Source organism: Balaenoptera acutorostrata, chromosome 16 (genome assembly GCF_949987535.1).
Source record: "Balaenoptera acutorostrata chromosome 16, mBalAcu1.1, whole genome shotgun sequence".
Taxonomy (NCBI): domain Eukaryota; kingdom Metazoa; phylum Chordata; class Mammalia; order Artiodactyla; family Balaenopteridae; genus Balaenoptera; species Balaenoptera acutorostrata.
The window spans coordinates 7,604,834-7,617,620 of NC_080079.1; the positions used below are offsets into that span (position 1 = coordinate 7,604,834).

The window sequence follows — 12,787 nt, forward strand, 5'->3', positions numbered from 1 at the left end:
CTGTGTCTGAGAACTACTGAATAAATTCTTTAACTTCTGTTCAGTTTTAGAGCTTAATGCAGAATTTAAATAAGCGAAATGTTACAACAGGAAATGTTAAAGAAATAATTATAAATGATTGAAGATATTTTTCTAGGCATGCTTCTCTTAGAAAATGGTTTTTGGAGTTAGATAGATACAGGACACTAACAGAACACACTGCCATGCATCACTGCCAAGGGGCTTGTCACTAGCTTTTAAGATTGACTTCCATGGTCCCTTTTGCATCGAATAAAGATTGCTTCACTAATTTTTTTAAGGTTCTTTGCTTCTTTCCTAATTTGAAATGTAAATGTTCATAAATCTGTTGAAATGAATTTTTCATTTTTCTTTTATAGCCCTATTTATATAAATATTTTGTGTTGCCGTTTGTTTTGGTGAGGATTACTTAATCATTTGGCAGACACTAGGATATTCTAATTTGATGTCCAAGGAACTTGACTTTCTTTTTTTTTTCTTTTTTTTTTTTTTTTAAGAAGGGAGAATTTTTTTTTTTTTTATAGCTACTTTATTTATTTCTTTATTTTTGGCTGTGTTGGGTCTTCGGTTCGCGCGAGGGCTTTCTCTAGTTACGGCAAGTGGGGGCCACTCCTCATCGCGGTGCAGGGACCGCTCTTCATCGCGGTGCACGGGCCTTTCACCACCGCGGCCCCTCCCGTTGCGGGGCACAGGCTCCAGACGCGCAGGCTCAGCAGCTGTGGCCCACGGGCCCAGCCGCTCCGCGGCATGTGGGATCTTCCCAGACCAGGGCTCGAACCCGTGTCCCCCGCATTAGCAGGCAGATTCCCAACCACTGCGCCACCAGGGAAGCCCAGGAACTTGACTTTCTTACAACTAGTGAATTAAAAAAAAACCCCAAACCTATCTTACTGCAAAAGTAATCAGATTCATTATGAAAAAAAATTTAAAATATCAGTAACCCCAACACATAAGTATATAGATTAAAATAATTAAAATTTATTATCTATCTCTGATATACAACCACTTTGTATTGTTGATATAATACATCAACATTTTGATGTTTTATCTACTGAAATATAAAACTTAAATTCTGTAGGGTTAGTCTAGGGAGTTAAAAGATTAGTCCTAGAAAATTCACCCAGACAGCTCCATTTTCTCTTGAGAATTTTTATTACGAAATATTTTAAGCATATGTAAAATTTCAGAAAACAAATATAGGTGTGTACCCATGTACCCATCACAGTGGCTCTATTTTTTAGCATTAAAATGTATCGTATTATTTAAAAGGCCTGACCTTCTTTGGAAAAGTTTTCTTATGATCAGTTTTTGATGAGTATGTTAATATTTAGTTACTTGTTAAGATTTGGTGAAGCTTGATTAAGAATATGAATTATGAAGCAAAGTATAAAAAAACCAATTGATACAATAGTGTATATATCCATTTAAGCATTTTTTTCTGTTTACAAGAGTTATTTCAGCTTTAGCTCAAGACATGGAAACTTAGAAAATGCAGACACCTTCTCCCCCAAAAGAAAAAGAATTCTCCCAAACTGATAATCCCATCACTGAGAGAAAACCATGGTTAACTAAGAGTTAACCAACCTTCCACCCTTATTTGTCTTATTTTTTGAAAACAGAATAATAAAACATTAAATTTCCATTTTGTTTTATAGGTTAGGAGAACACCACATATTCTTATTTTAATCTTCACAAAATCACTGTAAGTTAGATAGGGGCAGTGATACCTGTAACCTCCTTGCATAGAAATTGAGGATTCTGGTTAAGGTAAATTGACCTTAATCTAGTAACCTTTCACCTAGAAAGTGGTAGAGCTGGGACTTGCACCCAGGATTTTTGAATACATGTTAAGTAAAAAAAAAAAAAAAAAGAAATCACCCTGTGCTGCTTTGAAAGTTACTACTTCCTTACCTTCCCAAGTTCGGTTCAGTTTGGGTCTTGATCTTTGGTTACAAACTCTTTTTTTATTGTGGTAAAATATATATAACATAAAATTTACTATTTAGCCATTTTTAAGTTTATAGTTCTGTGGCATTAAGTACATTCTTATTGTTGTGCAACCATTGCCACCATCCGTCTCCAGGACTTTTTCATTTTTATTTCCATGTTACTTATCTTCTCTGTATTAAGTGCCTTTATATATCTGATTTGGATTAATTGACTTACTACACATAAAGCACTCAAAACAGTGCCGGATACGTGGTAAGACCTCAACACATGGTAATCTGCTTCCTACAATTAGATGGTAAAGGAGGCCACTGGAGATGCAGAGTTGAAGGGATGATAAACAGGGATGACAAACAGGATGGATGGAAAGCCTCTTTTTTCCAGTTTGATTTTGTCTGTTACTTGTTCATTTCAAAGTGTTTTTGGGTGTATACACATATACACATATAGTATATAGGATAGAAGATCATAAAGTGAAATTTAGTCACAATTTGGAGTTTGGAATCACGTAATTTTGTAAAAGGTTCAAAAGTACATTGTTAATACAAATATCCCTTAACTGTGGGATTCAGTCCCTAATAAAAGTATTTTACTTTTGTCTGGCAGGATTTGAACTTTTTGAAGAGCTGCGGACACCCAGGTTCAGCTTTGGAGGCAGATCTGGAAACAGTGTAGCAGCACTGGTTTTCCAAAAAACGTGAGACTTTTCATTGGACAAATTCAGTTAGCTTTTTTAAAGAAGCTCTACATCAAAGTAAACCTGATACGGAAAATGCAAGTGCAAATAAATGTTTAGTAAGTACACAGGATGCACATGTTGAATAGATAAAATGGGTTGGTAAAAAAAATCATGAGCATGGAAGTAGTTCGGTTTTAGAGATCAACCAAGAATAATTTAAATTTTTCTTTTGTATTTGAGATGTAAATATTTTTCTTTCTGATTTAAAAAAATTTCCTGTAACTGCTGAACAGTTAAAAACTTTAAAGCAGTAAATGAATTTACAGATAGTATGTATTCTTGACTTTTGTGCCTTGGTAAAGGTGAATTGGATATAGCTATTTATGAATATATGACCAAGCTATTCCAGGGCCAGAATAATAAGCCAAACGACTTTCTTAATGTTTTATTAGACTGTTATAAAACATAGTAAGTATGATATTTTGAGTTGAATAGGTTTTTAAAAAAAAATTATTTAATACCTGAGAAAATCCCCTAGCCCTTATGTGTATAATTAAACAAAATCAGATAAATGTATCAGTTGATCAACAAATATTTATTGAGCTTGTATTTTGTGGCTGATGATCTTCTACACACTGTGAGGGATAAATAGTAGAAGGAAAGACAACTAAGAGATACTGTTATATGCTGGCACTAGGTTAAGTTGTATTATCTTACTAAGTCATTGAATTCCCTCAATATCTTCTCGAGGCATGTATTACTTATTCCTGTTTCTACATATCAGATAGCTAGTACAAGATAGAGCCAGGATTCTTCTCTGGGTCTGACTCTAAAACCTGTTCTCTTCCCCTAGCGTATTCGCCTCCCAGGTCTAAGTCTCTGCCTTTACGGCATTTATAGTTCAGTTGGGGAACTAGGACTCGTACATCGAAAATTCTGTTAGAGAAGTTGGGCAGTTATTTTTAGGAGATCTGCAACTCCCTGTTAGTGACTGTTGATCAGTGGACTGTGAGAATAGTGAGTCATCCTTCATTACTTTTCACCATTTCCCTATTTGTCTTAAAAGACTTGTGTCATTAAGAACTGAGCTGTGTCATTCCTCTGTGAGAGGTGGTGTAAGTTTTATATATATACACCCTCAGGGATACAGGGACAAAGATGTTCTAGTTAGGGGCTGATTAGCAAGAGGAACAGTTTATTTATGAAGGTTTTTTTTTTTTTTTTTTATAAATTTATTTATTTATTTATTTTTGGCTGTGTTGGGTCTTCGTTTCTGTGCGAGGGCTTTCTCCAGTTGCGGCGAGCGGGGGCCACTCTTCATCGCGGTGCGCGGGCCTCTCACTGTCGTGGCCTCTCCCGTTGCGGAGCACAGGCTCCAGACGCGCAGGCTCAGTAGTTGTGGCTCACGGGCTTAGTTGCTCTGCGGCATGTGGGATCTTCCGAGACCAGGGCTCGAACCCGTGTCCCCTGCATTGGCAGGCAGATTCTTAACCACTGCGCCACCAGGGAAGCCCTATGAACGTTTTTGAAGAGATAAGTTTTATTAATCCTTAGTGCCATTTTGTATTGGGGCTAATAGTTTAATATTGGAGTCACAATATGAGTTTTTAAAAAGTGATAATAATTTTTATGATTTTCAGCTTTGGGGGCTTGTTGGGTTACAAAACAAACAGAATTTTTGTTTGTTTGGCAAATGTTATTCCAGTACTGAGCAAGTCTAGCATTACACCCTTTTTCTTTTCATTTTTGTTACAGGGAGGGCTGGGGGGACGGGGAGGAGAAGGGTGGTTTGATTTAGATCAACATTAATCAACCATTAAGATTACCGTCTGCCTTGCACAAGATAACTGAAGACATTTACATAAACTTTCAACACAAATAACATTTTTGGAAAAGCTTTAATTTTTAACATGTAAAAAGTGAGAAATTACTTTAAAATATCTGTGATTTAAACGTGTAAAATTGTGTTGATTTTATAAACTAGACATGGGATCTTAAACCATAGAATCAGTGTTTTATAATTTATTGAGATCTTGTCTTTGTTGTTTTTCACATTAATATTTCTTGATTTTAAATATGTAATAGTATATAAGTACTTTTTTAGAATTCTGAGTTGTTACGTATATGCTATTTTAAAGCATCGATGGAACAAAATAGGCCTTCTGTGCAACCAGATTGAGACATTGGGTTGGATTCACTGATAGCTTGGAGGGGGCCTTTGTTGAAAAGCTCCTTGAGTCACTATTGTGGGGGGTATGTGTGTTCCACTTGCAAAAATGTAGGACATTTGGGGGGGAATCATGGAGCTGTTGATACGGTTAGGAAAAGGGAGTTGTCATCTCTTCTTATCAGTTTAATCCTGCTGGAAATCAGCCTCTCAGAGATTGAAATCAGAACAAATGGAAGGTCCAAAAATGCTAACAATAAATTATTAGTAATTTCAAGTAATACCACACTTTAAAAACCAGGCCAGTTAATGTCCCCAAGTTACTGAAACAAGTCATAAATACATTATTATTAAACTTAGTTTTGTTAGGTCATATGAATATGTGGGTAACTGTGAAAGAAATTATGCAGTTATAAAAGGGAGCAGTAAGTTATGTAGTGAATGCTGTTTTATTTGGATAAGAAGTTGGAATTGTAATTTTATTACATCAAAAGACACCCTTATTTTGAGGAAACTTGTTTGAAATGCAAACGAGACTTCTCTGTGGAGCCTGCACAGAATTGTTGCTTTTCATGATGATGTTATTGCTGCATAACAGGCCACTTCTGTGTGTATAGGAAGTGTGTGTGCAAGTCCAAAGGGATTGGAGGCCTGAATGGGTGCGTTACACCAATTAACAAATAGAAAGTTTTCAGAACATTTTGTTTCAAGCCAGGTGCACAAGTTCAAGTTGCTTTTTGGGACTGGCATTTATGTATTTGAGAATCAAACCTGACACTACTCTTGGCAGCTTGACTAAAGCCATTTTACAATAAGTACAAACTGTCCTTGAATGATTTTTTCCCTTTGTAGTAGCAACGAGTTTGCCTTTCTTCATCTGTGATTATGTGTGCAATTTTCTGGCTATTTTGGGGGAGGAAGGGAGGTAAACATATATGAAAGATTTTTATTTTTGGTATGAATAATGTGTTTCAATTCACTTATTATTTATTTTTAAATTTCCATGATACTGTAATGCATTACTGTATGTTGACCTTCATTCACATTCATCCAGAGTATAATAGAAACCTTAAAGAACCTATATGAGTAATTAAGTTTTATATGGCTTTGAAATAATTTTTCTTAAATTAATATGCAAAGAAATAGAGTATCCCTGCCTATGTGAATAGACTTTGATTTATGTTCTCTTAAATAATTTTATTTTATATATTTGTGTGTGTGTGTGTGTGTGTGTGTGTGTGTCTGGTAGCCTACAATGAAAATATATGTAAATGTGAAAAATTAGTTGCTTTCCAGATCAGCATTCTACCACTGTGAGGAGACCTGGGTTTGATTTCCTATTTTTTGCACTGTGAGCTAGAATGTATGTGCTCCAGAGACAGCCTCCTGCTTTGAGAGCAAGAGACCAAATGTCTTGTGTTCGCTGTAGTAACCTCTTTAGTTCATTGTGTGTGTGTGTGTCGGGCGGTGGGGGGGTGTGTTGATGGGGTCTGAAAGGAGTCTTGTCTAGTACACTTCACTGGAAGGAGGCTGCCTATGACCTAGAGTTTGACTGTGGGAGATGAGGAGCGTGGTAGGTTGAAGGACAATTGCATAGTGGGAGAAAAATTAGGAAACCCTGTCATTTCTCTTAGCTAGGCAGAAAACAGAGATGTCCTTAAAGAAGGGGGAGCACATGAGCATGTTTTATTAACAGTTAATGGAAGAAAATTAATGCTAATTTATTCTTCATACATACCATGCAATTTGTTAGAAAAGTAAAAGAATAGTTTGAAATTCTTTGGTCAATTGATGGATTCCTATGTTAGTGGCATAGAAATGAAACTCAACATTAAGCAGACAAATACCCAAGCCCACGGGCTACATAAATGCTGAATAAAACCAGCTCTACAATGGAACTCTGAAAAGCAAGGGGTAAGAAGCCTAATGAATGATTGAATATGACCTTAGCAAAATCCCTGGAGTGTTGTTGAAAGATCATTCATTTCCAGCTTAGATGTCAAGATGGGCTCCAGTAACCAGAAGAAAAAAGAGAGCTTGAGTCAGTACTTATTAAGTTTTAAAAATCTTTACAACACAGTGCATTAGACTAATCATTAAAAGAGCTTCTCTAACAGCTCAGCATTTTGAGCTGTCACTGTACGGACCTGTGGTTTAGGCCCAGGGAAACCAAATTAAAAAGATAGGAATAATTCTCAAGACATGAATGTATCAGTATCCTGCTTTTATGGAGTAGAACTTCAAAAACTGGGATGTAGAGGCTGGCAGAATGCACTTTTGTCATGCTGATACCATTGTAAGAAAGACTTACAACCAAGAGATCAATCGTGCCTTAAAGTATTTGCAAATTACTTGCCTAGTTTATTGGAGGAAGATATAAAAATCCAAATCTACTTTTTTCATTTTTAAATGACCCTTCCTGAAGAAATGATAAATTCTTCTATATTATATTTTTAAACATGTATTGTTATTACTGCATCAGGAAATGGTAAGTGTGTTAGTGAGTGAGCTTTATTGTGCATGCTATCCAGAAGCTTTTTAAGAAAAGCAAATCTAACATACTTGTTTTCCCAAATACCTAAAAATTTACACATGAGCCAGCAATTAGCATATTCTGGATATTATCTGAGGAGCTTAGAAAGAAATAATGAAATACTCTGAATAAGGGGACCATGAAGTGTATTTATCACTCTTCATTAACATAGTTACAGATGAAGCAGTTTATCATTATGTGATCACAGCAGAATAGAAGTGCTATTGGAATAGTTGTAGTTCCCTTGCTATTGCCTTCCTTGCTGCTTCAAAGATGAGGGAGTAGTCAGGATGAAGAGGCTAAATGCAGAAGAGAGTGGGTGCTGCCAGTTCGCATTTTTCTCCTAACCCCTCCTCTAATATGAAAATGTCAGTCCTTTGTTCCCATCTAATTTTAGTACATCCTGGCTAAAAAAATGTTAGGATGATTTCCAGCCATGGAACTTGGAGGGGTGGGGTGGGAGAGGGGAAGAGTAGAGGAAAGAGCAGTTTACATTCCATATCCGTCTGCCTTTCTGTGACAGCATCTAGCCCCTACTCTGTTGATTTTCGTGGTGAAATAAATTTAGATGCACTGGAGCAGCACTAATTAGGTTTTCCTTCCATGTCCTTAACAAGAAGTCTAGTTGGAGTCTGAATGGGGAAAATCATAATATGGTATTTAATAAAACATACTGGGCTGAGTTAAAGAGCTGTTTGCAAGTTTTGGAAGAAAGGCCTGAAATTGTGAGTGAAAACTACACGTTGTGTGATTTATAAATAGAACCTTTGTGATTCAGTGAAACCGCTTTTATGCTATGTCTTGAATGAGAATAATATTTGTTGATTTTTGAGAATCAGTCATAAGCAAGTCAGAGCTATTTATTCCCTCTGGAGTATACTCCATAATACATTCCATATACTGAACCTCACTGTGAAATAAGCCTCACCTTTCCAAAAGTTTGTTCATTTTAGTGAGCTAAGGTTTCCTCGTGGAATCTTTATATGATAAAGACATTACATAGCCAGAATTGAGAGATCATTTTGTTAAGTCCAGTTGATTAATGACTTAATTTGCAACAAGTGCAGTATCAGATTATTTTCCGAACTTGAAATTTATTTTGGTTTTTTTCATTTTATAGTACCAGATAATTTGTCTTTAAAATCTGTTAATAGAATAAATATCAGAGAGAAGTGATTTTTTTTTAAATATTAAATTTTGGAGGAAAAAAATGATTGGAACCTAGGCAAGTCACTTTCCTTTTCTGGGCTTCAGTTTTTCTCTCTGTGAAACAAGGGTGTTGAGTAGATGATATTTAAAGTTCTTTTCTACCCCCATATTAGTCAGCTTGGGCTGCCATTGGCTCGGTGGCTCAAACAGAAATATATTTTTCATAGTCTGAAGACTGGGAATTCCAAGTTCAAGGTGCTGACGAGGTAGGTTTCATTCTGAGGTCTCTTCTCTTGGCTTGTAGGCAGATGGATGCCATCTCCCTATATGTTCACATGTTCTCCTTGTGCATGCTTGTGGGGAGAGAGTGAGCAAACTCCCTGGTATCTCTTGTAAGGCTCTTGAGTGTCTCTTATAAGGGCACTAATCCCATCATGAGGGCCCCACCCTCATGACTTCATCTAACCCTAATTACTTCCCAAAGGCCCTATCTCTAAATACTATTTCTTTGGGTGCTAGGGCTTCAACATAAATTTCTAAGGGGCACATTCAGTCCCTAATAACTGCTGAAATTGATCTGAGGTTTAGAGAAAGCTCACAAAATAGATTTCCACTATACATGGGGTGTTTAAATACTCCATTAGTTAAATATCAATTGTTAGGTCACTTTCTGATTCTTTTAAACCAAACTATCTATTCATGTATATGAAAAAATATGTGTACATATAATAAAACATTAGACACAATCACATGATTGTTTTTCAGTCTAAAAATGTCGTTGTGCATTCATTGGTAAACTTTAGGTTTGAGTATTGATTGCCTCCGATATATGTTTGATAATTCAGTTTGTATTCATTTGACCACAGAGTTGTTTTATCTGAGAAACTCAGAAATTTACATCTAATTTTTTAGTCCCACCTTAATTTTATATAAAATTATGATAACCTGAAGAATCTCCCTAATTTGATTCTTCCCTACCCCAGACACACACACTTACCACTACGCACTCACGGATGACCTTATTTACCGCTTGAAAGGCCCATGGCTTTGAGATTTCTACCTTCTCATGCTATACAGAGTGTAGTACATGGGTCTTTCCTTCTTATGCCTTCTACTTCTTTGGACTACTGTCAATCTGTCCTAAAACTGCTTACCCCCTCAATGAAATTGAAGTATCAATATTTTAAACGTTCTGGCAAAGTGCCTAATGTATAGTAGATACTTATTTCAAGTTGGTTTCCCTTTAGTACATTTCTTTGAAGCAGTTTGATATAGTGGAGAGAGAAGCAGTTGTGTAGACTCTACATAATAGGGTTGTGAATATTAAATGAGAAAAATAAATGTAAATCATCTTAGCATGATTCTTAGCACACACCAGTGCCAAATAAATATTCTTTTCTCCAAGGAAACCTTCCCATCGGAGCCAATATATTGAATTGTTCAGGATTTTAACCCTCAGTGCCACTGAGTTAATGTATTCAGTCCCATTGTAAGGCATTTGTATTCCAGGAGCGATTAGATGAGTGAAGAGAGGCGAATGAGTGGTAGATAAGTAAGAGGGAAGGTTTGGAATAGGTGGGCCTTTCAGAATGTCTTAAGAAATCATACTGTATAGCTGCTGCTTCTTTAGTCTCTAGATAGGGCTGATGCTGAAAGCACCTTTTTATTTAGTGAAGGAATGAAGGCTAGATATCCTAATTCTGGATTTTCAGGAAATGTCCTTTATGATGTGTTTCAGCAGACTCTAAGAATACCCCTCAGGTTTAAGATCATTATCTGTTTTAGAGGTAGTTATTTAGTAATAAACATAGGTATGATGGGGAAAATGTTAATGTGGATGCATTTGAATTGAAAACAAATGGTCAAGGACAGGGTGCACCTTCCTTCTTAGGTCTGAACACCAAGGCATTGTTTCCAGTGACAACTAACAAGGGACCTGAGAACAGATCCCCCAAATGACCATGCCTCAGGTTTACTGAGTTGTTGAGTTGGGTTTGGGTTTTTTACTATGCATTTAGGAAGCTGCGGGCTAAGATTTTTATCATTGATTTCCACCTTGCATCATCTAGATTTGATTTCTTTGATCAGTGAGTCATGTTTGTTTTCCTTGCTGTAAGTTGAGTTAACAGTACCATTCACAGTGGCATTTTAAAGTTTGATGTTGGGCAATCCTTTAAGTAGTTTATCTGATTTGACCTTGGTTTATGTTGGAACTGATGGTATAGTATGTAAAGTACAGTGAATCAGTTGTTTATGCTAGTGTAGAAAACACTTGGTTTTCAGATTTGTTTATTTATTTAACCTTTTTATTGGTGGTTAAATGAATATCTCAATGCTTAGAGTGCTTACTATTACTACAGAAATGCTGGCCAGAACAGTGTCACTTTCTCTAGTTAACCTCAAAGAGTTTTAAGTCTTTGAACCATTTTAAAAAAGTTCTACAGGGCTTCCCTGGTGGCGCAGTGGTTGAGAGTCTGCCTGCTAATGCAGGGGACACGGGTTCGAGCCCTGGTCTGGGAAGATCCCACATGCCGCGGAGCGGCTGGGCCCGTGAGCCACACCTACTGAGCCTGCGCGTCTGGAGCCTGTGCCCCGCAACGGGAGGGGCCGTGATAGTGAAAGGCCCGCGCACCGCGATGAAGAGCGGTCTCCGCACCGCGATGAAGAGTGGCCCCCGCTTGCCGCAACTAGAGAAAGCCCTCGCACGAACCGAAGAAACAACACAGCCAAAAATAAAAAATAAATAAATAAATAAAGTAGCTATAAAAAAAAAAAAAAAAAAAAGTTCTACAGAGATGAGGTCAATATGATATGATGTACGTCATCAGGATAGAACATAAAGCTTCGCTACTTTATTATTTTTTAAAATAAATTTATTTATTTATTTATTTATTTATTTTTGGCTGCATTGGGTCTTTGTTGCTGTGCGCGGGCTTTCTCTAGTTGCGGTGAGCAGGGGGTACTCTTCGTTGTGGTGTGCAGGCTTCTCATTGCGGTGGCTTCTCTCGTTGCAGAGCATGGGCTCTAGGCGTGCAGGCTTCAGTAGTTGTGGCACGTGGGCTCAGTAGTTGTGGCTCGCGGGCTCTAGAGCTCAGGCTCAGTAGTTGTGGCGCAGAGGCTTAGTTTCTTCACGGCATGTGGGATCTTCCCAGACCAGGGATCAAACCCACGTCCCCTGCATTGGCAGGCGGATTCTTAACCACTGTGCCACCAGGGAAGCCCAAAGCTTCGCTACCTTTAATTAGGTAGTTTAACATTACAAGGGTTGAATAACTTGTTTTTTAAAAAAATTATTTATTTGGCTGTGTCAGGTCTTAGTTGCAGCACATGGGATCTTCACTGAGGCAGGCGGGATCTTTCGTTGTGGTGCGCGGGCTTCTCTCTAGTTGTAGCGTGCGGGCTCCAGAGCGCGCGGGCTCAGTAGTTGCAGTGCATGGGCTGTCTACTTGCGGCACGCGGGCTTAGTTGCCCCGTGGCCCCATGGCATATGGGGTCTTAGTTCCCCGACCAGGGATCGAACCCACATGCCCTGCATTGGAAGGTGGATTCTTAACCACTGGACCACCAGGAAAGTCCCTGAATAACTTGGTTTTGATCAAAGTGTTTCTTGTTTTGTTTCTATGTGAAAATTAAAAGATGTAAAGTAGTATTTAAAATAGCATGGTAGCTTCTCATTCATATCAATTCTTTTCTGTTTCAGGTCAGCTGCAGGTTATGCTAGGACAAAATAGGCAAGGCTGGTCCCTCTTACAAACAGTAATGGGTATGATAAAACAAAATATCTTTGCTTTTGGTTATTATAGAAGATTGACAAAGTGCCGAGAAGAGTGAAGAAATTCACACGCTAATGTAATATGTGGGGCAAATGTTCTTTTCATACTGCTCCCAGGGATGTTCTACCATTGGAGCCAGAGACTAATTTTTTTTCTTGATATTTTAAATCCAAAGGATTCAGTCTTCAGATTGGGTATTTAAACTCTATGAAATCACAAGCTGTATCTTTCAGTTTCCTCTTAACTAATGAAAATGAAATTCACTCATTTTCATTTTTCTGGGTAATAGGCAGGATAGCAGTAGCTTTGAGCATATCACTAGGGATGAGTTCAAAATAGATTTTTCTTGAGGCAGTGACTTATATGGCAGATAGTTGATAGAAAAATTAAGTTAAATTTTGGGGTTAATATCTCAAATACTAAATCTGAATTCCACTAAAGAATATATGAGAAGGGACTTCCCTGGTGGTGCAGTGGTTAAGAATCCGCCTGCCAGTGCAGGGGACATGGGTTTGATCCCT

At 37.5% G+C, this 12,787-nt stretch overlaps 1 protein-coding gene across 1 annotated transcript in view; it reads left to right on the top strand.

Moving 5' to 3' along the window:
• Positions 1-12,787, top strand: part of EEF1AKMT2 (EEF1A lysine methyltransferase 2) — a 34,749-nt gene that overhangs the window by 20,895 nt on the left and 1,067 nt on the right. Inside the window, exon 4 of the mRNA XM_057531371.1 lies at positions 2,572-2,662. Within this exon, the coding sequence (XP_057387354.1) occupies positions 2,572-2,662 (91 nt within the window). The remainder of the gene's footprint in view (positions 1-2,571; positions 2,663-12,787) is intronic.